Below are 27,158 nucleotides of genomic sequence, written 5' to 3'. Positions count from 1 at the left end.
TGTCAACATAGTCCCCAAATCAACATGTAAAGAGTCTGTTTCTAGCTGATATTACAGGAAATCCTCTAAAGAAAGAAAAGAGGAATGGGGGGGGGGGAGTCATCCAGTTTCAAAGTCGCTGCAAAAGTTGTACATTCATTCAAATGTAAACTGAACCCTGGCTGTACTTCTCCTGTAAGACAATTCCATCCAGCTGTGACACACATTTGCATCTCCAGAAACGCTGCTTATGTGGGAGACAGATAACATATCGCATACTTATACTCTCCTATTCTCCGCACACATGGAGTGCAAAGAATTTTTCGCCATTAGAGATTCCGTCTAAGCCAACTCTCAGCCTCCACATTGAGCAAGAGGACATGGTCCATTTATCTTCCTCTGGGGTCAGATGCATTACACTAGGCTTTCAGCCTGGAAGCAGCTTTTTCAGAGGGAGCGCAGTAGCCTTCATCTTGCCCTTCAAATGCAGGCTTAATCCAAGCAGTCTCTAACTAGTGCCATTGTGTGTGCTGTGGACATGTCTTTGCACTCCGGGCCTGCAGTCTTATGTTACATATATTTTGACACCCTATGAGGTCCTAATGCATTTCCCAGACACCAGCTGTGGTGCAATCTATCTCGTTGGCAGCCACAAGCACCAGAGTATACCTTCCTCCTCCTCCTCCTCCTCCTCCTCCTCCTCCTCCTCCTCCTCCTCCTCCTCCTCCTCCTCCTCCTCTGCTTTCAGCTTGTCGATTTCTGGCATACTATGCAAGTGCCAACATTTTGTAGTGTGAAGGGAAAAGTCATGAAATACTGACATTCCGAGACTTTGCAGAAGGCAAAGCATCCTAGCAGAAACAAGAGATGCTGCTGATCTTCCTGCATGAACCTCTGCTGGTAGGGATATACAGTATAGGAACCTATCATGTGTAAATAATTTCTTCATGAAAAAATACTACAAAAAAAGTACATCTGGGGAAGGTCGGAGTTAAAAATTGTTTATTTCATTTATATCCTGCCTCCTCTCCAAGAAGCTCAAGGGGGCGTACGCAGTTCTCCATCTCCACATTTTATCCTCACAACAACCCTGTGAGGTAGGGTTAGGCTGAGAGGTAGTGACTGGTCCAAGGCCCCCAGTAAATTTCAAGAATGAGTGGGAATTCAAACCATGATCTCCCAGCTCCTGTTCCAACGTTCTAAGTGCTACAGCACACTAGCTCTTAAATGCCTATTAAGAGATCACCTTGTGGTTTTAATCTACAGTAATTGCGAATTTAGAACACTAAAAGGCACCCCAAATCCAGGATCATCACCAGATTATAAACTTGGTTTTTCAAGGGGATTAACACCCCATCCAAAACAAAGGGTTGTGTCCAAAGAAGTTATCCTTTAAGCACAAGGACTTCTGTCTGTGCAACAGGACTTCCACTCCTCCCCAGAACAGAGGGGGGATGGGATGGGATGGGATTGGACAAAGAGCGGAAGTCCCATTGCACAGACAGAAATCCTTGCACTAATTAGTTTTATCCATTAAAAGTCATCCCAAAACAAATCCAGAATCCGCCTCTCTTCTAACCAGGAGCACCTGTTTTGTCTGGAATAAGCTTCAAATTATTAGCCCTCGTTCATCTCCTTGCCCTCTTCCAAGACACTTCGCTTCCCTGACATAGATGAAATGGAGTAACAGAGATGCATGTCATCTGCACATTGATAGCAATGTATTTCAATTACACTTACTTAGGCTTATTTGCAAGCTCAGTTACACATTAGGTCTTCGTGGAAAATGTGAAGAAAGCAAGACAGGTGTTCTGGGAGACAGTTCCAAGCATACAGGCAGCAAGAAAGACAAGTATGAAGCCTTTTGGCCGAAGAAAGAGATCCTCAGCCACTGGAGGATGGTAGAACTGGAGGAGAGAAGCTCAGGTGCAGGGATATATTGGGATGCAAGGGCTGAGAGACTGGAGCCAAGACCACGAAGAACTCTGAAGGCAAGGACATGGGGGATCACGCTGGATCCAGGAGATGACATTAATACAGTGAAGGCATTTAAGACAGTGTGTCGTACAATCAAAGGAAAAAGAGAGGTCTCTCCAAACTGGTTTTTGCAGGACAGCGCTGGATAGAAGGGGAGGGACCAAGATGAAACAACGAAAGAGAATAACAAGGAAAGGGAAAGATTACTGTAGTCTAGGTGCTAGGAAGCCAGAGTTTTTGCTGAGGTGACTGAGAAAAAGGGCCGTATTTTGCAGTGCTGTAAAAGGAAGAAGGGACCCAGGTGGCGCTGTGGTTAAACCACTGAGCCTAGGGCTTGCTGATCAGAAGGTCAGCGGTTCGAATCCCTGTGACGGGGTGAGCTCCCGTTGCTTGGTCCCAGCTCCTGCAGTTCAAAAGCACGTCAAAATGCAAGTAGATAAATAGGGACCGCTACAGCGGGAAGGTAAACGGCGTTTCCATGTGCTGCTCTGGTTTGCCAGAAGCAGCTTTGTCATGCTGGCCACATGACCTGGAAGCTATACGCCGGCTCCCTCGGCCAATAATGCGAGATGAGCGCGCAACCCCAGAGTCGGTCACGACTGGACCTAATGGTCAGGGGTCCCTTTACCTTTAAAAGGAAGAAGCTACACGTTTTGGCAACAGACTGGATATGGGTAATGAAAGCAAGAGAGAGAAAGCAATCAAAGTGTGCTTGTTCCACAGGGTGGGATGCCAAGGAATTGATAAAGAATGTGCACAGGAGAGGAAGGCTTGGGGGAAACTAAGGGAAGCTCAGTCTTGCACAGATTGTGTTTGAGACAACAACAAAGCAGAAATACCAGAGACGTAGAACTGGGGTGAGGGGGATATTTTGGGGTAGTGAAAGAGAGAGGGGTAGACCTGGATGTCAACTGCATGCAGGTGGAACTGAAAAGTCATGGGATTTGATAAGGACACGGAAGACAAAATGTACTTAAACAAACAGAGGGTGAAGACAGATTAATTAAAATTATTTCAGCATAACAAAACAAAACAAAACAAGACAACACTCAGTACTGAAAAAAATCACCCCTAAAGAAACAGACTTTGAGTCTTCAGCATATGATGAAACAATCCTTCAGTGTGAATGAAGAAATAAAACTGAACTTAGCACTTTGTTCCTTCCATATTTGTTTGTTCATCCCAACATTCCAGTTTATTACTTCACAGAATGCATACACATCCATTTTAAGGCAACCGATAAAAGGGAAGAAAGGAAACGGGAACTGTAGGTTTCTGGTTTGCATATGCAGATTTCTGCATCCTTAGGAAACTTGTAGAATGAACAAGGCTGTGCAACTGTTGATGCAGTGAAACACAAAGTGCTGAATAAAAATCTACCCTTCACCAACCTGGTGCCTCCAGATGTTGTTGGACTGCAATCCCTATAACCTTTGACCATTGCCATGCTGACAGGGACTGGTGGGAGTTAAGAGTCTTGCAACATATTGAGATCACCAGACTGGGGAAAGGCAATTTAAACCACGTTTCTGGCATTCAGAAATGTGACGTTTGTACATGTGAAATTGACAGTAATTGATGTACCTTCCAACTGGCTGATTGACAAGAGAGAAGTGGGCATTGTAGGTAACCTCATGGAGTACCTGCAGATTACCTTGGGCTGTACAGCCAATCCAAAGAGTTTAAAGGGCCCTCTGTTGCCCTTGCAATGTTCAGTCAATGAGGTAAATGACTGGTCTAGACTCTAGACAATACACTCAGCAACTATGGTAGCTTGAACCATGGCCAGGCCACCAAGATTCCCCAAACTGGACTTGGGTAACTGGCTAATCATGCATGAATCACTTTGAAATACTGCTGAACCTAGACCAACTTCTGTGATTTGCCAGACAGTTTTCTGGAAGCTCCCCTCCCCTCCAATTTAATGTTCTGTTGCAAGATTTCTGCTTCCATTTTTTAATATATATTTTCAGGGTAAATGCACAGTGGCTGAAGTGGTTTCCATCGATAACGTGCAAGTAATAACAGCTGCTTCGGAATCTTTAAGTATCTTTCCTGGTCACAGTATTTGCACCCTATTTTGCTTAGGTACAGTACTGTAAAATCTACACCAATAACTGAATTGACCTTTTCTGTTTATAAGTGTTTTCCGGGGTGGAGTTGGGGGAGGGGAGAGGGTATTATCAATTTTGAATCCATTCATTTTTCTCTAGTTTTCTTCAAATAAATATCGTTTCTACATAAGATGATCCAAAATTCACAATGACATTTGGATAAATTAAAATGTGCTTGCTTCCAGAAATAATTTTTGCTGCAGAAGATAAAATTCTTCTTTTATTGAGACTTTCAGAAAAATCCCACCTGCTTTTTATGGATCTAATAGAAACAGAATTGTCAGTTCTCTCTTGAACTCTCTCTCCCCCCCCCCCGCCCTGAAGGCTTGCCATGAGCATTGCTGGCCACAAGAATTATATTTCTTCCAATCAGCCAAATAGCATGGCTGGTTTTTAAAGCAGTCTGAGATCAAACCTGCCTTCTCTCTTTTTTTTTTTGCTCCTTTGGGCATCATGCCAAACCATGGCAAAGGAATCTTAAGTATGGTTGCCACGACTGACATCTGAACTGACAAACTGTAGACACGGCCATAATTCTGTCTCTATATGGTACAGCTGTTTCTGCAGGCAGAAGAGCTGAGCAGACGGAAAACCAAAACAGACAAAGAGTTCAAAACTCTAGTTTGTCTTATAGTTTGGAAATACAAATCATGGTTTGGGGTTCTAAACTATGGTTCATGTAAACCATGGCTTGGTGTGACGTCCGAACTGAGCTCTTGTGTTGCTACAGGAGGCTGCCAGCACAAGGTCCATATGCAGACATAGTTGCCAAGTTATCCCTTTTTTTTAAGGGATTTTCCCTTATGCTGAATAGGCTTCCTCGCGAGAAAAGAGAAAACTTGGCAGCTATGTATGCAGAATGAATATAACATGAACTGCAAGCAAGGCATTCGTGTAAAGACGATTACATTTAAAAACCAACACCCAAGAAGCATTCAGCCTGGCATATATTATATATTTTAATTGTGGCCCACAATGCTGAATGTGCTTTCCACACAAGATTACAAGATTGCTTCATGCTACCCACCTAATTCTTAAGACCTTGAAACAGCCTGCTGCTCCTGTAATTAGTGGCCCAAACATTTATTATGCTTTTCTACTTTGGAATAAGAATTACTGTGTAACTGCTGCCTATAACAAAAGGCATTAGAATGCTGCTAATGGCTCTTAAAACAACAAATTTGCTTTTATAAATGCCAACTTGCTTCATGTACTTGCCATGGATCCTCTTATAATATCATCTTACTTCATCAAAAGCATTTTCTGGGTGGGATTACAGCCTTCAGCCAACTCATTATATTCAATCTGTTTGGCCTGCTTGAACCTAGATGCAAAGTACTTTTAAATAACGCACACACATAATAGATTAACTCCTTGATCAACAGAGATACCTTAAGTAATGCTGTGGCAAAACCCACACATTCATGAAACTGTGAATGGAGGGCTGTTTCCCTCCCTCCCACTTTTGTGAGGGCAGGAGGGCAGAACTACAGTGAAAGGTTTTCAGGGAGGGGTTCCTGGAATCATAAAAAGAGCCTGCTAGCCCATCTTGTATCGCATCCTGTTCTCACAGTGGTCCCTCAGGTGCCTGTGGGAAACCAGGAAACAGGATTCGACAGGGTTTCTCTATTCTTCTTGCTCTTACCTTAAAAAACATTATTAAGTGTTCGTGTTTAACCTTTTTTTTGCCAGTCTACAACACTTCTGAGCTTCCTGTATGGGACAGAAAGCCCACAGGAGGACGAGATATCAAGACACCCTTCCATAGGTTTCACAGAAGAGTGTCTGGCCAGGAGATGGCCTACAGAGAGCCAACAGGACCTGGGTGGTTTTCTAATACAAGTTATAAACTTTCAACATAATAAAATTCACCTGGACCTCCCAGGTGCCAGACAGTTTCCAGTGGATCTGTTGATCAGTTCACTAGGCTATGTGGATGGTGTATCAGCCAATGCATAAATTATAGTACATATATTAAACTGTGGCATGTATGTCCAACGAGTTAGATGAAATATCAGCTGTCCTTCTACTGATGAATGATAATAATAATAATAATATAACAATAATTTATTATTTATACCCCGCCCATCTGGCTGGGTTTCCCCAGCCACTCTGGGCGGCTTCCAAACAAATATTAAAAACAGTACGGCATCAAACATTAAAAACTTCCCTAAACAGGGCCGCCTTCAGTTGTCTTCTAAAAGTGAAATAATTACTTATTGCCTTGGCATCTGCTGGGAGGGCGTTCCACAGGGCGGGTGCCACTACCGAGAAGGCCCTCTGTCTGGTTCCCTGTAACCTCACTTCTCGCAATGAGGGAACTGCCAGAAGGCCCTCGGTGCTGGATCTCAGTGTCCGGGCTGAATGGTGGTGGAGGAGACGCTCCTTCAGGTATACAGGACTGTGACAAATTGAAGCACTTTTAAAATGTTTATTTCTGCCCGGCTGGCAAAGAGTTAACCCACCTCCAGCCTGACTGGCATAGAACTCTGATGGGGGTGGGACTGTGCCCGGTTTGAAAGGAGGGAGTGTCGGTTTGGTCAGTTAGGAGGGAGAGGGAGGAAGGTGTGGTGTGGTGTTATGTGGTGGCTTATATGAAGACAGTTAAGAGGCTAGGAAAACTTAAAGTTAAATGTTTGACTGTGTTTATTTTGTACAACTGGAACAAAGCTAATTAATAAATGACACGTTAAAGAATCACTTATGTTTTTAACACAATAAAACTTCATCTCTGTTTTTGCCAACAAGAGGTCCGTTTGTATTTTTCCAGCGAGGTACCAGGACTCACAGCCGTGGTGACTCAAGAGAGGGCCAAACTCACCTCAGGCAGGGAGGTGGTGGTTTGTGTCCTGAAGTTACACGGAGGAGGCTCAGAAGGGTAACCTGAGGTGCCAAGAAGTTGCCAGAGTGCCTAGGGCAAACTTCTACAGTGGGGGAATCCAACTGAGGGAGACCCTTTACAGGAGGCAAGAGGTTATTCCTGGGGGACAGCCTAGAGTTTCTTAAGGTACCAGGCCACGTAGGCTGGAAGGCTCTCCTTACTTAGAAGCCCATCAGGAAAAGGGGTTTATTTTTGAGGCGGCAGGAGAAGAGGGTGGGTGTTTTCCCCTCTGGATTCCTGTGTCGCAGTGATAGTAAGGTAGAGTGGGACCAGGGTCGTCACATTTTTGGTGGCAGCGTCGGGATCGAAATTCAAAGCTCACGCGCCTAGTTTGGTTTGAGTCTGTCAGGATTTTCCTGTGAGGAAAATGACTCACGTAAGAAAACCCAGAGAGGCAAAAGGAGATGAAAGAACGGAGGGGGCTGAGGGAAGCCCAGGTTCTGAGGTAGAACTGATGAAACTACGAATTGAGATGGCCCGAATTGAAGCTGAAAGTGAGAGGGAAAAAGCTAGAATTGAAAGTGAGAGAGAAAGAGCTAGGATTGAAGCTGAAAGTGAGAGAGAAAAAGCTAGGATTGAAGCTGAAAGTGAGAGAGAAAAAGCTAGAATTGAAGCTGAGGAGAGAATGCAGTCCGAGAGGTTAAGGGTTCAATTAGAACAGGACAGAATGAAGCTTGAAGAGATACGTTTGAGATCAGAATTAACTCGGAGTCCAGTTAACAATGATAGTATCGCAATTAATTTAAAAAGGTTCCCCAAATTTGGAAAAGACGATAATGTCGAATCGTTTCTATTTACCTTCGAACGCGTTTGTGTGGAATTTCAAATACCTGAGGAGAACTGGATGCTTTATTTAAGACCTCAAATTTGTGGGATACTAAGTGAAATTTATGCTGACCTGAGGGAAGAAGAGCTGTCAAGTTACCAAGTATTTAAGCAAAGGGTCAGGGTTCGATGTGGACTCACGGCTGAACAAAGCAGAAAGGCTTTTCGTGAGGCAAAAAAGGAACATAAAGAGACTTATGCCCAACTAGCTAGCCGCTTAGATAAATTACTTGACAGATGGATTCAAGGGAGTGGAGTGAAGGACTTTGATGAGTTAAAACAATTAATTTGTTTAGAACAATTTTTTAAGCAAATCCCTAGCAATTTACGTTGGTTCTTGAGGGATAAAAAACTGAAAACTGTGGCACAGGTTGCTGAGGTCTTAGACGAACTACAAGGAGATTTCAATGAAATAGCATTCCCAAAACACTCACAGAAGGGTAATCCATGGAGAAACAGAGAAAATAAAGACAGGCAAGAAAATTTTCCTGTCAGGGAATCAGTTTCTGACAAGACAGGGTCTAAGAAAATCACTTGTTTTTTCTGTAATCGTGAGGGCCATGTACGTGCCAGGTGCCCCCTGCTGGTTAAGTCGCAAACTACACCTTCTGCAGCTAAACAAGTAAAACTGGTAATGCAGTCACAGGAAAATAGCTCGCCTCAGACAGAAGGCTCAGAGAAAGCAGACAGTTCAGCTGAGACTACTTCTAAGGTCTTACAGGTCTGGAGGGCTGAGCAGGAGTGCAACCAAGATTACATGGAGCCAATTGAATTAAATGGTCAGTCTTGTTTAGGTTTGAGGGACACAGGAGCAGAAGTCTCACTTGTCAAATCACAATTTGTTCCAAAGGAGCAGTACCTCAAGGGTCAGTCCTATAGTTTAAAAGGCATATGGGGCCCACATTTTGAAGTACCATTAGCTGAAGTTGATATTACCTACAAAGGATTTTGTGGCAAATGGAGAGTAGGAATCCTAAATGAATTGGAGGTACCCTTTTTAATAGGGAATGACCTAGCTAGTCAGAAGCACCGTATTCAAGTGATAACTAGGTCACAGTCTCAAGTCACTGAGAGTAATCCTCCTGCAGTTATAGAGTCACCCATAGAGCCTGGTGAGGATGAAGGGCTGATTAGCGTGCCAGTGGTCCAGGAGCACGGTGCCCAATTCTTGAGTGATCAAAAAGAGGATGAAACTATAAAAGAGCTGTGGGGTAAAGCACAAAGTCCTAATGCCGAAGTAACTGTGGAGAACCCCTGCTTATTTACCACCATTGAGGGAAGACTGTATAGAATTTCTAGGAGGAGGAAAACTGCTGCTGTTTGGGAAAGGAAGAAACAGTTAGTGTTGCCAAGAGCTTACCGGTTGCAAGTGCTACAAATGGCACACGACGCACCCTCAGCAGCGCATCTAGGCATTAGAAAGACTAGTGATAGAATCCAAGCAAGATTTTACTGGCCTGGGATGGGCAAAGACATCAAAGAGTATTGCAAGTCCTGTGTGATCTGCCAAAAAGCAGGCAAAAGAGCGGACAAAACGCGAGGCTTGTTACAGTCTATTCCCGTAATTACTGAGCCCTTTTCCAGAGTAGGAGTGGACATCCTCGGGCCTATCTCCAGAGTTACGAAAAGGGGGAATAAATTTATTTTATGCCTAGTGGATTATGCTACGCGCTATCCAGAAGCAATACCTCTAAAGGACATTGACTCAAAGACTGTAGCAAAAGCCCTCATGTCGGTGTTCTTAAGGCTGGGATTCCCCAAAGAAATTATAACAGATTTAGGGACATCCTTCACGTCCAAGACCATGGAAGAGCTTTTAACTCTTTGTGGGATTAAGCATGTTAAAACTACGGCTTATCATCCACAGTCGAATGGCTTGACGGAGAAATTTAATTCGACCCTGAGCCGGATGCTAAAAACCTATTCCATCAATCATCCTAACGACTGGGATGAGAGGCTGCAACACTTCCTATTTGGTTATCGCGAAGTGCCGCAGGAGAGCACAGGGTTCAGTCCTTTTGAACTCCTATTTGGACGACAGCCACGAGGACCCCTAGACTTGATGAAAGCAGCGTGGTCGGGGGAGGAGCAGATCGACAGCCCTGATGTTGTGACGTATCTACAGGAGCTGCAGAGCGACCTTCAAGAGCTACGGGAGCAAGCTGCTCACAACTTGCAGCAGGCACAGCGTCGACAGAAGCAATGGTATGATGCACACGCAAGAGACAGAACTTTCCAGCCTGGTGACAGTGTGCTCGTGTTAAGAACAAGACGTCGAAAGAAGTTGGAGATGTCGTGGGACGGTCCCTTCAAAGTGGTCGAGAGGATATCAGCGGTGAACTATTTAGTAGAGTTAGATGGGGAAGGGGACCGATGTAAAAATTTTCATGTAAACTTACTTAAGCCTTATTTTGACAGAAATAAGTTGGTGTTACAAGTAAAGGGGAAGATGACACAAGGAATTCATTTAACTGGGTGGGGAGAGCTAAGTAAGGGCACAACTCTAGCAGAGGTGTCATTCGATGAAAGTCTGACCCCAGAGCAAAAGGAGCAGTTAAAATTAGTCCTTGCTCAGTTTGCTCAGAGCTTCTCAAACATCCCAGGGAGGACCAACCTAGCAACTCATAAAATAGACACAGGGTAAGCACATAAGTGGGAAGGAAAACATCATAGCGGACGCTTTGTCTAGGTATATTTTTGAGAGGTATAGAATGGTGCAAAGTATTATATGAAACGGTGATAACCCTAGCAAAACATTTGTGCTTAGGAGTTATAATCTAACACATGCCAAACATGGTTTATTTGTGTACAAGTTTATGAGATGTTAATTTAGTTGACTTTGTAATATGAATGTTATAGAATGCTTTGAAGTATTTTGGACCCCAAGCCCATTGCTTTGGCATTGCTCTAGTTAGTTAAGAGCAAGCCGACGCAATGTCTTTGTGGTGGGGGAGATATGTGACAAATTGAAGCACTTTTAAAATGTTTATTTCTGCCCGGCTGGCAAAGAGTTAACCCACCTCCAGCCTGACTGGCATAGAACTCTGATGGGGGCGGGACTGTGCCCGGTTTGAAAGGAGGGAGTGTCGGTTTGGTCAGTTAGGAGGGAGAGGGAGGAAGGTGTGGTGTGGTGTTATGTGGTGGCTTATATGAAGACAGTTAAGAGGCTAGGAAAACTTAAAGTTAAATGTTTGACTGTGTTTATTTTGTACAACTGGAACAAAGCTAATTAATAAATGACACGTTAAAGAATCACTTATGTTTTTAACACAATAAAACTTCATCTCTGTTTTTGCCAACAAGAGGTCTGTTTGTATTTTTCCAGCGAGGTACCAGGACTCACAGCCGTGGTGACTCAAGAGAGGGCCAAACTCACCTCAGGCAGGGAGGTGGTGGTTTGTGTCCTGAAGTTACACGGAGGAGGCTCAGAAGGGTAACCTGAGGTGCCAAGAAGTTGCCAGAGTGCCTAGGGCAAACTTCTACAGTGGGGGAATCCAACTGAGGGAGACCCTTTACAGGAGGCAAGAGGTTATTCCTGGGGGACAGCCTAGAGTTTCTTAAGGTACCAGGCCACGTAGGCTGGAAGGCTCTCCTTACTTAGAAGCCCATCAGGAAAAGGGGTTTATTTTTGAGGCGGCAGGAGAAGAGGGTGGGTGTTTTCCCCTCTGGATTCCTGTGTCGCAGTGATAGTAAGGTAGAGTGGGACCAGGGTCGTCACAAGGACCAAGGCCGTTTAGGGCTTTAAAGGTCAGTACCAACACTTTGAATTGTGCTCGGAAACGTACTGGGAGCCAGTGTAGATCTCTCAGGACCGGTGTTATGTGGTCCCGACGGCCACTCCCAGTCACTAGTCTAGCTGCCGCATTCTGGATTAATTGCAGTTTCCGGGTCACCTTCAATGGTAGCCCCACGTAGAGCGCATTGCAGTAGTCCAAGCGGGAGATAACCAGAGCATGCACCACTCTGGCGAGACAGTCTGCGGGCAGGTAGGGTCTCAGCCTGCGTACCAGATGGAGCTGGTAGACAGCCGCCCTGGACACAGAATTAACCTGTACCTCCATGGACAGCTGTGAGTCCAAAATGACTCCCAGGCTGCGCACCTGGTCCTTCAGGGGCACAGTTACCCCATTCAAGACCAGGAAGTCCTCCACATCTGCCCGCCTCCTGTCCCCCCAAAACAGTACTTCTGTCTTGTCAGGATTCAACCTCAATCCGTTAGCCACCATCCATCCTCCAACCGCCTCCAGGCACTCACACGGGACCTTCACCGCCTTCACTGGTTCTGATTTAAAAGAGAGGTAGAGCTGGGTATCATCCGCATACTGATGAACACCCAGCCCAACCCCCCTGATGATCTCTCCCAGCGGCTGCATATAGATGTTAAAAAGCATGGGGGAGAGAACGGAACCCTGAGGCACCCCACAAGTGAGAGCCCAGGGGTCTGAACACTCATCCCCCACCACCACTTTCTGAACACGGTCCAGGAGGAAGGAGCGGAACCACTGTATAACAGTGCTCCCAGCTGATGCACAAGAATACAAGATGTGGCCTATATCAGGGTTTCTCAAACTTTCTGCCCCCAGGACCCACCTAAGATAGAAATTACTGAAGCACACAAGTAACAAAATGGTGGCAGATGGGAGTCAGAGTTTGGCGTAATCACCTGGGAATTACTAACATTTTTTCATTTTACTGATATTTAATTTATCTTCGGAAATTGCTAACATATTTACTGTAGAGGTTTGCTTGTGGCAAGGAATTGCATATATTACCCTTTCTCAAGTTAAGTACAGACATGTGCTCTGGAGGTATTGTGAATCCTCCACATTTTATGTATCAAAACTACTGCGAAGTTCCAATAGCTTTATCATTTTCATTTGTATTGGGCTGAATAAATATTGCTCTTTTTTTTTTTAAATGGGGAGGGAAGAACGAATACCTACAGAAAGCAGACTTAGTGCTACGATGGTGATGTTTCGTACCATGCCCGAATATGCATTTGATTATTTGCTGGCAAAGTATTTCCTTCATATCCTGTCAGTGGAGCCAGATGCATGACCCAAATTAGCAAGTAATGAGGAACTAGCACCTACCTCTGCGGTATAGCTTTCTTGGTGCTGCGAAACCGTTTCTGGGAAATGTTATTAACTGCATCCACAAATGACAATAGACATTTACTGTGGAATACGGCCAATAAACATTTCTAACAATGCAGCATGGCAATTCTTGCCATTGCTAATATTATAGTATGCAGGTGAAGTAGCTGCTAATTTGTGGCTAGATCGCAAAAGAAAATTACTGTTTGTTTGTTTTTAAAAATGTGCAAATTGCATTTTACAGGTGCTTCTAAAATTCTCCTCACCCCTCAACACGCACACTTCGTTTTCTTCATCGCCAGCGCTAGCTTTTCTCATATTTTTATGAGGAAGGCACAGCAGTAGAGTACATGCCCTGAATGTAAAAGGCCACAAAATCTCCAGGTAGGCTAGGAAAGATTCCTGTATGAGACTCTAGAGACTAACAGTCACAATAGATAGTACTGAGACAGGTGGACAAACATTCTGTCCAGATAGAGAGAAGCTTCATACATTTTCAACAGTATCATGTTGAAAACAGCTCACAAACTAGTTCTTTCTCCAGTCTTGTGGTCTCCAAATGTTCTGGACTACAACTCTGATCGGGTCCAGCCAGTGCAGCCATGCTTGCTGGGGCTGATGTGAACTGCAGTTCTCAACATCTGGAGGGCACCGGGTTGGGAAAGGTTGCGTTAGAGAAAGTGTGTCTGTGGTTTTCTGAGATTCTGCCTTGAGGGAACGTCCATGCCAACTTGTCTGTGAAGAACCTGCTGGCAAGCTGCCACAGAATTTCAGTGGATTACAGAAGATTCTAAGCCATAGTCTAGCCAATGAACTTAGGATGCTATTCAATGTTGTTGTTTAGTCGTGTCCGACTCTTCGTGACCCCATGGACCAGAGCACGCCAGGCACTCCTGTCTTTGATGTTCAATGTTACTCATACTCAGAGTAAAGGTGAAGGGACCCCTGACCATTAGGTCCAGTCATGACCAACTCTGGGGTTGTGGCGCTCATCTCACATTATTGGCCGAGGGAGCCAGCGTACAGCTTCCAGGTCATGTGGCCAACATGACAAAGCTGCTTCTGGCGAACCAGAGCAGCACACGGAAACGCCGTTTACCTTCCCACTGTACCTATTTATCTACTTGCACTTTGACATGCTTTTGAACTGCTAGGTGGGCAGGAGCTGGGACCAAGCAATGGGAGCTCACCCCGTTGCTGGGATTCGAACCGCTGACCTTCTGATCGGCAAGCCCTAGGCTCTGTGGTTTAACCCACAGCGCCACCCGCATCATACTCAGAGTAGACCCAGTTAATTCAGTGAGCCTACTCTAAGTAAGCACCTTGGGGAAAGGACCTATAAACCCTACCTATGTTAATTCTAAGTGACTGCTATACCAATAGCGATATAACAAGCCAGGGGGACACCTGGCTTGCCATTAGTACACGTGAAAAGGATCTTGGGATCTTAGCAGACTACAAGCTTAAAATGTGTCAATGGTGTAATGTAGCAGCAAACAAAACTAATGCTATTCTAGTGTCCAGGTTAAGGTAAGTCATAGTATCGCTCTATTATGGCTTGGTCACACCACATCTGGGGTACTGTGTCCAATTCTGGGGACCACAATTTAAAAAGGATTCTTGACAAGGTGGGATGTGTGCAGGAGGGCAACCCAGATGATCAAGAATCTGGAAACCAAGCCTTGTGAGGAACAATAGAGGGAGCTGGGTACATTTAGCGTGGAAAAGAGGACATTGAGAAGAAATATGATAGCCATCTTCAAATATCTCAAGGGCTGTCATATGTAGGATACAAGTTTGTTTTCTCCTGCTCTGGGGAGTAGGACCCGAACCAATGGTTTCAACTTACAAGAAAGGAGATTCCGACTAAACATCAGGAAGAACTTTCTGACAGTAAGAGCTGTTTGACAGTGAAAGAGACTCCGCTGGAAGGTGGTAGACTCTGAATCACTGGAGATTTTTAAGCAGAGGTTGGATGGTCATCTGTCATGGATGCTTTAGTTAAGATTCCTGCATTGCAGGGGGTTGGGCTAGATGACCCTCAGGGTCCCTTGCAACTCTACAATTCTACGTTTAACAATTAAGAACATTAATAAAAATGCACTCAGGTTCCCTGAAGAGCTGCTGACAGTTAGTGCAGACAATACTGAGCTAAACAGACCAATGGTTTGACTCTGTATAAGGCAGCTTTTTACATTCCTATGGTGCATTGGGGTCAAGCTCAATTAGCTTCACTAATCTTCTACAAGAACTGATAGCTGCCTTAGTCTGCTTTTTAGTTAGTTTGTTTGTGTTTCCTTTTTTGCCTTTGTCTTGCTTTATATTTTAATGATTGTTATTAAAATGTGTTCTGTGAATTAGCTTTTCTTTTCCCTTCGTGCTACTGCGCACCGCCCTCAAATTCTTTTTAAATCAATAAACATTCCCCAAATGAATGCCAAACCATGTGCACTCGAGGCCTGCCTTACCTTTACTTGGTGCCGATTTCCTCACAGATGCGACATGATCTTCGGAGATGGCAAGGCGCCGCAAAACATCAGCCAAAGCTGCTTTCAGCACTGTGATTTCATCCTCTTGTTGCTGCACTCTCAGTTCAAGAGCCGAAAGGCGGTCTTGGACATCGGATGTACTTGCTGCAGAAATGCTGTCATCTGCCAAGAAAGAAATAATCAGAAGGAACGTCATGCGGCGTTCTAAAGCTCTGTTTGTGCAGGATTTTGAAATGAATGCAAATAAATCATTAGTCATTATTTATACCCAATCCTTCTGTACAAAGTGCCCAAAGTGGAAGGAAGCAAAATCGGCACGAGAAATAACCAGTCCACATAACACCATTAAGCAATGCCACAGTATAGTATGTAAAGTCAGCAAAAATGCACGACACAGGGAAGGGCTCTGAAGCTCACTTCAAACATATTTGGCTTTGTGTGTTATGACCACCACACAGGGGCAGTTTTAAACAGCTTCACTGCTACTGGACATTTCAGAACTGTTTAGCGTTTTAGATTTTGCCAATTTCCCTTAGAGCTCTCAGCGCTGGCAGTCCTCTGTCCTTCTGGAGCAGCTTTTCAGGAGGACAGCAGGGCTCTGCAGAAGGAACTGGTGAAAATCGCCTCTCCCGGAGGACTATCTCATGGGCAGAGTGCCACGCAAATGTGATCCGACACAGTAATGAGTTGAAGCTGCTCTAAATATCGGACTCAAAGTTTTCTTTTAAGGCTGGCTCCTGAACAAGAAGGTGGGATGAACTGTCTACAGAATCTTATCTTTGGAAATGCAGAATCTCAACTTGAATTCTGCATCGCTATTAACGGCAATCTAAGATCTTAGGGGGATATCTTATATGAAGTAGACATTCAAAACCTGCCCTTGGAATATGCTGGGGTCACAGGGTCAAAAATACATTGGCTTGTATCCAAAGGACCGCTAAGTAAGTGTTCAATCAGCGCAAGGATATCTTCTTGCGCAGCGGGAACTGTCCTCCACCTGCCCAGCCCCCTCGCCTAAATCTGCTCCAGGGGGTTGTGTGAACCTCCAAAACAATTTTAAAGGGCGCAGTTAGAAGTCCTGTTGCATAAGCAGAAAACCTTGTGCTGAGGGGGTTGTTACTTATTGCTAGATTGGATGTTTCATGAATTTGATTCATTGAATCCCACCACCACCTGCCTGATCCTTCCTGTTGAGTAACATTAATTTCTGGCTCATGCCCCTATTCTCATACCATCCTGCTCCAGTTGCAACTGGTGTTCTTCGTGAGCAGAATATTGAATGTAAATGATGCGAGTGGGCAACACAGACACACATCTAAAGACACTCCTGTAATAATCAAATGAAGACGCACAAAAACAAGCCGAAAGATGAAATTATTCAGGAATCAGTACTCAAAGCGAATCTGCTACCACAGACTCAATTCAAAGTATCGCCGGTCTATTTCTAGATTACTCATATTGGTGTATGATTCACATCTCCCACTGTTGATCATTTCAAGATGTTCCACTGCCAGTATTATTTTTAAATTTGGCAATTATCAGCTGCTTATATTTTTAAGCGGTTATGATAGCTCCTCAACACCTACATCGGTGAGTTAATACAATCGTGACTAAAGGAGAAACAGGCCAGATTTACAAATGCAAAATCAACAGGCAATAATGCAGTTCCACAGATAAGAATCTAAAGAAGTGCTAGCAACTCGTGGCAGAAATGTGACCCCATCGGCATGGAAAGTTCTATATTAGGCTTACTGGTCCCATCACCTCCTGGCAAATAGAAGGGGAAGAAATGGAGGCAGTGAGAGATTTTACTTTCTTGGGTTCCATGATCACTGCAGATGGTGACAGCAGTCACGAAATTAAAAGACGCCTGCCTCTTGGGAGAAAAGCAATGACAAACCTAGACAGCATCTTAAAAAGCAGAGACATCACCTTGCTAACAAAGGTCCATATAGTTAAAGCTATGGTTTTCCCAGTAGTGATGTATGGAAGTGAGAGCTGGACCATAAAGAAGGCGGATCGCCGAAGAATTGATGCTTTTGAATTATGGTGCTGGAGGAGACTCTTGAGAGTCCCATGGACTGCAAGAAGATCAAACCTATCCATTCTGAACATTTTACATCTCACGTCCCAACCCCACCCTCCTAGGGTCTCGAGCAGCTGTACTCCTGGCGACAGAGATACTTGGTGTGTTATATAAGTGGTAGAAAAAACTGGTTGCTTTTACAGCAAGTAGAAGATAATAAATTGGTAAACCATTTAAAAAAATATTATGGCAACATCTCTCATACATTTCTGACACAAAAGGATAAATGGACATAAATCTGACATCAGGAACCATAAGACTGAAAAACCAGTAGGAGAACACTTCAATCTCCCAGGACATTCTATACAAGATCTCAAAGCAGCTGTTTTATTACAGAGAAATTTCAGGAACAGACTGGAAAGGGAAGTTGCTGAATTGGAAATCATTACCAAGCTTAAAACCATGGAAGCACCTGGGATGAATAGAGATATCGGATTCTTATCTCATTATGCATGATCAAGCTTTCTTTAGCACCTCAGCCCAGGACTAATTGCAGCCATCAGCAGCCATTAACAGCCATCTACAGGTTTACCACTCCCATCAGCCCATCTCCCATTCCCACCCACCCCCACCACCCTCTGTATATATATAGGGTCTGACACTTCTGTTTCTAGTGTATCTGAAGAAGTGTGCATGCACACGAAAGCTCATACCAAAATATAAACTTAGTTAGTCTTTAAGGTGCTACTGAAGGAATTTTTTTACATTTCTGACAGTAAGAGCTGTTCAGCAGTGGAACAGACTCCGACGAGAAGTGGTGGACTCTCCTTCCTTGGAGGTTTTTAAACAGAGCTTGGATGGCCATCGGTCATGAATGCTTTAGCTGAGATTCCTGCATTGTAGGGGGTTGAACTAGATGACCCTTGTGGACCCTTTCCAACTCTATGATTCTATATAGAGTTCCTGTTCCTGGCACATAGCCCACTGAGGCTTAGGTCCTGGGTGAGAAAATATTTGAACTTGCACCTTGTTAAATAGAGGAAGAATAGAGGCTAACTTGTCTTTTTTCTCTTCCATGATATTCTTCCCCTCCCCCAAGAGCAATAGTCATGGTTACATCCCCATCATGTGAGGGTACCCCAGGAGCAATCAAATTGGAACATGGGGAAGCTAGCATCTGCACATTGTCTTAGAAAGATGAACCTTTGGCATCTCATGGAGAAGGGCTCATAACTCAGTGGAAGACATGTGCTTTACAAGCAAAAACCCAAAGGGTTAAATCCTGACAACTCCGCTTAGATGGCAGGTGTTGGGAAAAGACCCCTGGGGGTGTGGCTTTCAGTCAAGGAGACAACACTGGGCTTCTAAGCTAGGGGCTGGGCAATATCTGGTTTTTAACACTGCAACATATCACCACCTAAACATCACAATATACTGAGATATAATGATGCCTGAAATAAGGATGGAGTTATGTAGAGGCATAGGGTGGAGTTAACGGGAGGAAGGAATCGAGAGAAGCATTGACTGGTTCACGCGGTGCTAGTAGGTAGGAAAAGCTTTAGAAACATAATGACCGTGAACTAGAAGGACATGAGAAAGAGAATTAATTTTGAAAACTGCTTGGCTAAATTGAGTCTATGACTGCATGCTTCAACTGCATGCATCTCTAAGCAATTCTGCCCTGCATCTGCTTAAATCAAGAAAACATTTTACCCAATTGCTCTGTGTGCACATAGCAACTTTCCTGTGGCAGAGATTTTGCTGTAAACTACGTTAATCCAAACTACTGCTAGGAGGAGTTTTATTCAAACCAGCATGGAAAGAGCTTTTACAAACCTAGTAAACATGTTTTGCTTATTCCAATAACAAACATGGACACTTTAAAAAAGAAAAGTGGTGTGTGGCCTCTAAACATTTCTGCCCAGAAGCAGAGTTGTGCTGTTTAAACCCATCGTTTCCTGATCAATTCTGGAACATTTCAAAGACAAAACAGGAAAAAATATTGAAGTAATTATGATAGATAATCTAAGACAGTGCATGCCTGACTCTTCATTTATGAACTCATATTTATTTTATTCTGTCACTGATGTTAGTTTGCAACTATTCGCTCTCCCAACTCAGAGACATGTAAATGAGGTAGCGCCTCAAGCTGCTGCAGTCTGAAATTAAGGGAACTTCCTTCCCAAAACAAGGTCACATTTATTTATCTGCCAAACTTATACAGTGGTGCCTCGCTAGATGAATTTAATTCGTTCCACAGGTCTTTTCTTATAACGAAAAATTCGTCTAGCGATAATAATAACCAGCAAGATGTTCAAACAACCTCTTTTGGGAGGTGAGTTGATGAGGTTAACCAATACTGAAAACAGACAGAGAACAGTCTTAACAAATGCCCTGCTTAACAAATGCCCTGCTTAACGAAATTTCCGCTTAATGAAAGGTTTTTTCTAGCGGAGGTTGCCTCACTAGACGAATGCGTTTTATGAAAAATTTGTCTAGCAAATCGCGGTTTCCCATAGGAATGCATTGAAATTCAATTAATGCGTTCCTATGGGCAAAAAAAAATATTCAAAAAACATTCAATGCTTTCCTATGGGATTCGCACAAGCAATGAATGGCTAGGGAGAGATCTGATGAGCTTTTCAAGTGAATTTGTTTCAGGCATCACATGCAGAAGCAAGTATTGTTTTGAATCCCACAATATTTTATTTATTTATTTTATTGAATTTGTATAATACCCTTTATCCGAAGATGTCAGGGCGGTTCACAATATTACCACATACCTGTGCCAGTAAGGACATACTATGTGCACAGGATCCACATGTGTTGGGTGTAAACTGGCCTTTGGAATACTCCCCCCCCCATCTCCTCTCCCATGGTGTGATTTTTAGCTTTCCAGTCGCAGAAGTAATTAAAATGCTACGTTCTCGAAGAACGGTCACCAAGAGGACAAATTCTGAAGCAGAAGTGAGGACTCTAAAACTCGAATGAAGTGTGGCCTTGGGAAACATCCTGCTACCCTAACATTTCTGCATGTGAAATGACACCAAGCTGCTTTTGGAACTTCCTGTTCCAACAAGCTCTGCTTTGGAAAAAAAGTTTTTAAAACCTTTCACTTCTCGATTCCATATGCTATTGGATGTGTTTTGATAGTACCGTAATCAACAACACCCCAAACCCCACCTGCACAATCTTTTTGCATGGGAAAGTTTTACTCACACCCTTTCTTTGGTTAGGATCACATGCAGCAAAAGCACAGCTGCATTTCAGTGGCCCGGACTTCCAGGACGTCTGCTCCCATTATTCCACACAGAGTTCTAATTTAGTCCCACATCATAGACTTGGTATGTTTAGAAGAGCTCCACGTATGGGATCATTTGCATGAATGTGCTATTTATAAATCCTGTTTTACACATCGCTTTTGTTTTTAAATACAGGATGTCATACAAGGCTTTGTTTATGTGGACTAACTGGTACCAGGTGGAGAATAATTTCACCAGCCACGTTTACATACGCTCGTTAAAAACCCTCCGCTCCCAGGCCAAGTTAACTGAGCTCTCACTGATCACCCTCACTACTACAACAGGATCTATTCATCCTTTTAGGAAACATGAAGCACATGTCCAAAGTTAGAATGTGTATGTGTGTGCTGTAAGGTCTTAAGGGCATGCATTTACACTATTTAGATGTGTGTGTGTGTGCGCGCACACACACACACACAAAACAATCTAGAAACAAGACCTGGGAAAGATGCAGGTTGTCACTTAGTTATTTTTTAAAAGGGTGTTTTTTTGTGTGTCTGTGTGTGTAGGAGAAAATGTTCACTCAAATCTATAGGCATGCATCACTGCCACTTATTGCAGTGAATGTACATTTTATAGGTGAAAATCAAACCTCAGCTATTACAGTTTCAGCTGTCAATCTCGCTGTTCTTTCAGATTCCATGCCGTTTCCTATGAAGTTAAAAAGCACTTTCCAACTGATAAAAAGGAGACCCTCTGTAATGGATCTACCTCTATTTTGCTCAAACTGTTGCATACACACACAGACACATGATAGCTCAGGAGGGAAAACTAACTACAACTACTCCCAAGAGATGCAGTAATGCATGGCCAGAATCACATAGGTACAGTCTAGACAAATACTACACTATCAAATATTTGTTTATTGTGGAGCTCACATATTTAAAAGTTCCACTGTGAAAATGAAGAATGCAAAAACCTAACATATCACAGAGAATAGGTCAGGCCAAGGATGGAAACCTGAGGTTCTCCAGGTGCATTTGGGTTCCAACCATAGCTGCCAAGTTCTCCCTTTTTTTAAAGGGAAATTCCCTTATGCTGAATAGGCTTCCTCGCGAGAAAAGGGAAAACTTGGCAGCTATGGTTCCAACTCCCACCAGCCACAAGCCAAACATGGCCAAGGCAGAGATGGTGCTAGTTGTCGTCTAGCAACACCTGGGGCCACAAGTACCCCATCCGTGGTTCAGGATAACCATTGTTCAGTGGAAAAATAAAATGTTGTGATTCCCTCACATGCAGTCCAATACTGCACCATGGGATTCTGCTGCATGTCTGAATCAGCTGTAAGGAAGTATCTACTACATTTCAGACAGCAATCAGACGTGCTCATTCAGTTTCTTGGTGATCAACCTCACATGGGAGGAGAACTCATCGTTTCTGGTTTACTAAGGTGGCCAACTGGGAACATGGGCGTTTTCTGTGAAATTGTGTAAAGGGTATGTAATAATATGGTGTACGTATAATACGGTGTAATAATAAATAGGGAATCTAGGTTATGCCTGGCGTGCTATGGTCCATGGGGTCACGAAGAGTCGGACACGACTAAACGACTAAACAACACAACAAAGGTTATGCACTTTCTTGATTTACAGATACTGTACTCATTAAGAATCGATTAACTGCAGAATTACTCTTTCCTAAAACAAAGATTGCTTTAATGATAAATACTTTTTTGTATATTACTCATTATCATTATCAGATCAACCTCCCTGCTCCTAGTTATTTGGATGAATTATTGTGGTCATTACAAAGGGGGAGTGCAACACATGATGGATGACTGATGCCATCAGTGTAATTATGACCAGCGGCTTAAAAAGAAAGTTAATTAATGCAGCCTGGTTGCTCTCTGAGGTTGCACAGAGGTAACCCATTATGTAAAGAGAAGTGTGAGAGGGGAACTGTAATTCCTATAATCTCTGCATATTTATCTTATGCAAGTATTAATCGCTTTAATGAAATTACTTCCTGCAGTCAAATACCAAACCATATATCGTAATGGCCTTAGAAACCACACTAAGGCCGGAAGAGCCATGAGTCTCCTTCCCCCCCCCCCCCCCCGAAAAAGGAGAGCTTTTGGAAGCTACGCGTTGCATTATCTGGTTTACGCTGCTCAGCTAAACAATCATTTGTTCAGTCTTAAAGGCAAGCTTTGCTCATCATTCTGCACAGTGCTGACATAGCCTAGGTTATTCTGGGCACAGCTGGAAAAGGCAAGACATGCTCTGAGGTATCAGTTACCTGAAAAGGGAGACGCAAATCAGAAAAGCATTCAGAGCGTATGTTTAATATGAAAATTGTGGGCCTGATCCAGACAACCCTGAAGAAAAGCAGTTACTAACCGCCCTTCATTTTTCGACACACAGTGGTCACCACAGTTTGCAAAACTTAGCTATATGTGCATCTTCTCACTTATAATGAACAAGCCTAACATATTTGCAACTGTTTTAAGCTACCTCTCAAAACAGTATTGCAGGTTGGGTCCTTCCTTTCTTTTTTTTAGAAATTAAAATTAAAACCTTTAGAGGCACAAGGTGTTATTTGCTGCTTTTATTTGCCATTCATTTGCCCAGTTTGCACATAATGCCAAAGCTAAGTGTAAACGAGCAACTTTCTTTGGATGGCAACCATCCATCACAATCTTCCTTTCATCCTGTCAGATGAAAATATTGAATCTGGAACTCCAAAAAATAAAAAAAATCACCTTCTCAGCTCCTTTGTCAGAATGATCACTTCCACTATTTCTAAAGTTTATGGTGCGAGTGGCAGAATTCATGCAGCCAAAATGGTAGCATCAACCCACAAGACAGAGAAATCTTCAGCCCTAGGGGAACTTTAAGGAAGGGAAAAACCTAAGGTGGACAAAACGGCGGAATAAGAACTCAGCAACCTCAATAAATTTAACCACCACCATCTCAATGTCTGTGAAATACTGACAGAATGTTGGGAGAAGAAGAAGAAGAAGAAGAAGAAGAAGAAGAAGAAGAAGAAGAAGAAGAAGAAGAAGAAGAAGAAGAAGAAGAAGAAGAAGAAGAAGAGAGGAGGAGGACGACGACAACGGCTTTGGATTTGATATCCCGCTTTATCACTACCCAAAGGAGTCTCAAAGTGGCTAACATTCTCCTTTCCCTTCCTCCCCCACAACAAACACTCTGTGAGGTGAGTGAGGCTGAGAGACTGCAGAGAAGTGTGACTACCCCAAGGTCACCCAGCAGCTGCATGTGGAGGAGCGGAGACGCGGACCCGGTTCCCCAGATTACGAGTCTACCCCTCTTAACCACTACACCACACTGGCTCTCACTGGAATGGAGCTGGCATCCTAAGCAGGAAGTATTCTACCCTGCAACATATTGTTGCCGGTCCAACTTGGTTTTATTTAATATCAAAGGTATTGATAGGAATAAAGGGGAAATTGTTCTATGAGTTAGGTATATACCCCACTCTTCCTCTGAGGAGCTTAGATTAATTTCCACACAGTTCGAGAGTTATCCCATCTGGGAACCTTTAGACCCAAGACTCTTTGAACAGCACACTGCACACTTTCTTATGTACCAACTGTAATTCTTTCAGGCATCGGTCCTACACAAGGCCAATTCAGTACTGTTTTGAGGCTTGTTTGTTTGTTTGTTTTTACAATCAAAGGGTAGATAAATGTTATGGAATAAATACATTTCATGACACCAGCTGAAGCACCTAGGATTAATTTTCAGAATCAAGGCCAAAGGTTGAAGATACACAGCACCTGATAGCAAAAACACATTTGTTCTCAAAATCTTGTTGTTTCCTCATCTTTCCCCACTACCCTAACAAACAAGAAAAATGAAATCGTATGTGAACAATAGACACTCCTGAAGTCTTTGCAGGGGTCTGCTTCATCACTGAAACCTGGGCCACAAATTTAGACCTGTGATGTGCACCTTACTCTCACAGCTAGATCTCTTAAAAATAAAAATAACAAATTACTCTCACTGCTAGTTCTCTTAAAAATAAAATAACAAAAAGACACAGCAACCATAGTATGCACAATATTCAAATCAAGGCTTGAACACTGTCCTTTGTAGATATTCTTGCTATCATGCCTGACACTTAAGCAGGAAACATTCCAGGCCACTAGGTACCCGGGGTTCTTACATATGAGGTGTTTAAGTCGAGCAGTTTCCAGCCCTACAACACACTGGTGCTTAATGGTGGCAGTAGGGTGAACAGCTGTGAAATATTTTCCTAATCATGACCTTACACTAAAAATGGCTTTGTTTTGTCTTCGGGTTCTATGAAAGATCTGGTGCATACAGCACTATCCTCTAGAAGTGGCACCTATAGACAGATCCTTATTGCCTGGTGGATAGTTTTAACAGTAACTTACAAAGAGTAACTGTCACCACCAGGAAAATGGTTTTCCAGAATATGTATCTGTCCACAGTAAGACTGTAAGAATATATGGAGTGGACTGTATCAGTTATTTTGCTCTCACCAGTTTGATTTGTAATGTCAGATTGTAATCAAAATTACAGGCTGTATTGCAAAGCTCTTTGATCCTGCATTACTAATTTGGCTCAACCACAAATGAATTGATTTGCACAACATTGATCCACAAGTGACCTTCAGTGTCCTCCCCTACTGCTTGTTAAGTGCAGGAATGTGTGACAGGATGTGGCCCATACATACTACTTCTATGTTAATTGTGGCTACAGCACAAAACATACTTACTTGCAGGGAGTCAAACCGAACTGATAAAAAAGTTTGTTTGTGAACCATAACAGAACTGGAACTTCTAAAAAATGTTTTCTCCAACTTTACTCAGACAACAGCCGTAAAATAAAACCAGGTGACCGGTTTAAAATGAGTGATCAATTTTGTTTCAAGTGTTAAAAATGAACAACAACAAACATCCACCAGCTTCCCAAGTAAAATGAAATTGTGAACATGTATGAAATTGTGAACATGCCTGATAGCTATTTTATGCATTCCTCCCCCACAATTATACAAATGTTGCTTTTGCATAGGCTTCTATACTCTGCCCTCCTAAAAAGGTCAAAACGACCTTTTATGTTAAGGGTACAACTCACTTTAAATTAAAACAAAAACAAAACATGCTACAAATGGAACTATTTCCCCAGTTATTTTCATCTAAAAGCATCCTTTATAATATCTATGGGTTATGTCTGATCTAGAGCTAATGAATGAGGTCACTTAAAAGTTGCTTTGCTCATGAAATGAAACACAACCAGTTACCAAACCTGTACAGGGTGAACTGGAATAGCATACAAAGCAAAGTTATAGATGTCAAAATAAATAAATGCAAAGGACATGTCAGCCACAGGCAAACCAGGTTCCCCGCTTGCTTACCTGTAAGCACAAATATTTCAAGGGCTACTTAAGTTCCACATTCAACTTTAACCAACCCTCCCCCATGCCTACCCAACTACGGTATGTTTAGTGCTTTTTTGTTGAAAAATAATAGTCCTTAAAAAGTTGTTATCAAAGCCCACAAATGTAACCCAGTAGCAGTATCAACGGGATTTGGATTTGCAATCTCCAGTATGGAACTCAGTGGAAACAAAGAAGGTGAATCTCTGCCTCCCTCCACTCCATTTCCTGCCACATATCTGCATAATCCAAGGGAACAAATTTTATCCTGCACAAGAGTACTTAACTTCTTGTATCAGCAAGCATTCTAAACCACCAAACTCCAACTAACCCCCCACCCCCACGCCAGGATTTCAGCACCTTTGTATTACATACTGTGCTATCATTGCTTTTTGCAGCACTGAACATTACTTACAGAATTTATCTTTAAAAGTGTATTTTTTCCTACCAATAAAAGTAAGTGGGGAACGGTATAACTTTTTTTGGTGTACAAAGCAGTTTCTATTTTAACATTTTATATCTTTCTGCAGAAGTCATTTTCTCTTCATCCTAATGCTCTAAAACTGCCCCCCCCCCAAAAAAGAAAAGAACCTGCCTTTTTTTTTACACATGTATTAATTTGGACAAATCAGCAAGATTAATATTTCTATACTCACTTATCATTAGGTGCATTTGAAAAACAGGATTGCATTTGGAGCTCTACCACATTTTGTTTTGGCTCTGCACTCTTGGCCCAATATTTCTAAACAACCAGCGTAAAAACTCTATGAAGCAAGAACGTCTATAGGCAGCTTTCTTCTACAAACACAGATCTAGCTACTGATAATGATGTATGCATATGAAGTTGTACTGAGATGCTCCAGTAATTGCAGATTAACGATCACAAGAAAGCCAGGAATAAATTGGTCTGGAAAATATCACATGCTGTGCAGAAATACAAACCGCGCTGCAAATGCTCAAGACTGCAGCATACATAATGACTTATTGTGCATAGATGTTTTACGGTACTACTTCCTGAGGGGGCCCCCTATGCAATCCAAAACTTTCCTCTAGGGGTTCAACCTTTCACTGAAAGTTAAGTCTAACTGAAGCATCCTGCACACAA

At 43.0% G+C, this 27,158-nt stretch overlaps 1 protein-coding gene across 7 annotated transcripts in view; it reads right to left on the bottom strand.

The window, feature by feature from the left end:
- The window catches only part of EML4 (EMAP like 4), a 162,493-nt gene that overhangs the window by 61,719 nt on the left and 73,616 nt on the right, over positions 1-27,158 (bottom strand). For all 7 annotated transcript variants that reach the window (XM_035111226.3, XM_088666741.1, XM_088666742.1 and 4 more), the window contains exon 2: positions 15,341-15,523. In XM_035111226.3, coding sequence (XP_034967117.3) covers positions 15,341-15,523 — 183 coding nt within the window. The remainder of the gene's footprint in view (positions 1-15,340; positions 15,524-27,158) is intronic.

This window comes from Zootoca vivipara, chromosome 3 (genome assembly GCF_965207765.1).
Source record: "Zootoca vivipara chromosome 3, rZooViv2.hap1.1, whole genome shotgun sequence".
NCBI classification, from domain to species: domain Eukaryota; kingdom Metazoa; phylum Chordata; class Lepidosauria; order Squamata; family Lacertidae; genus Zootoca; species Zootoca vivipara.
The sequence above is the reverse complement of the archived record's forward strand: the minus strand, read 5'-3'. Positions and strand labels throughout refer to the sequence as shown.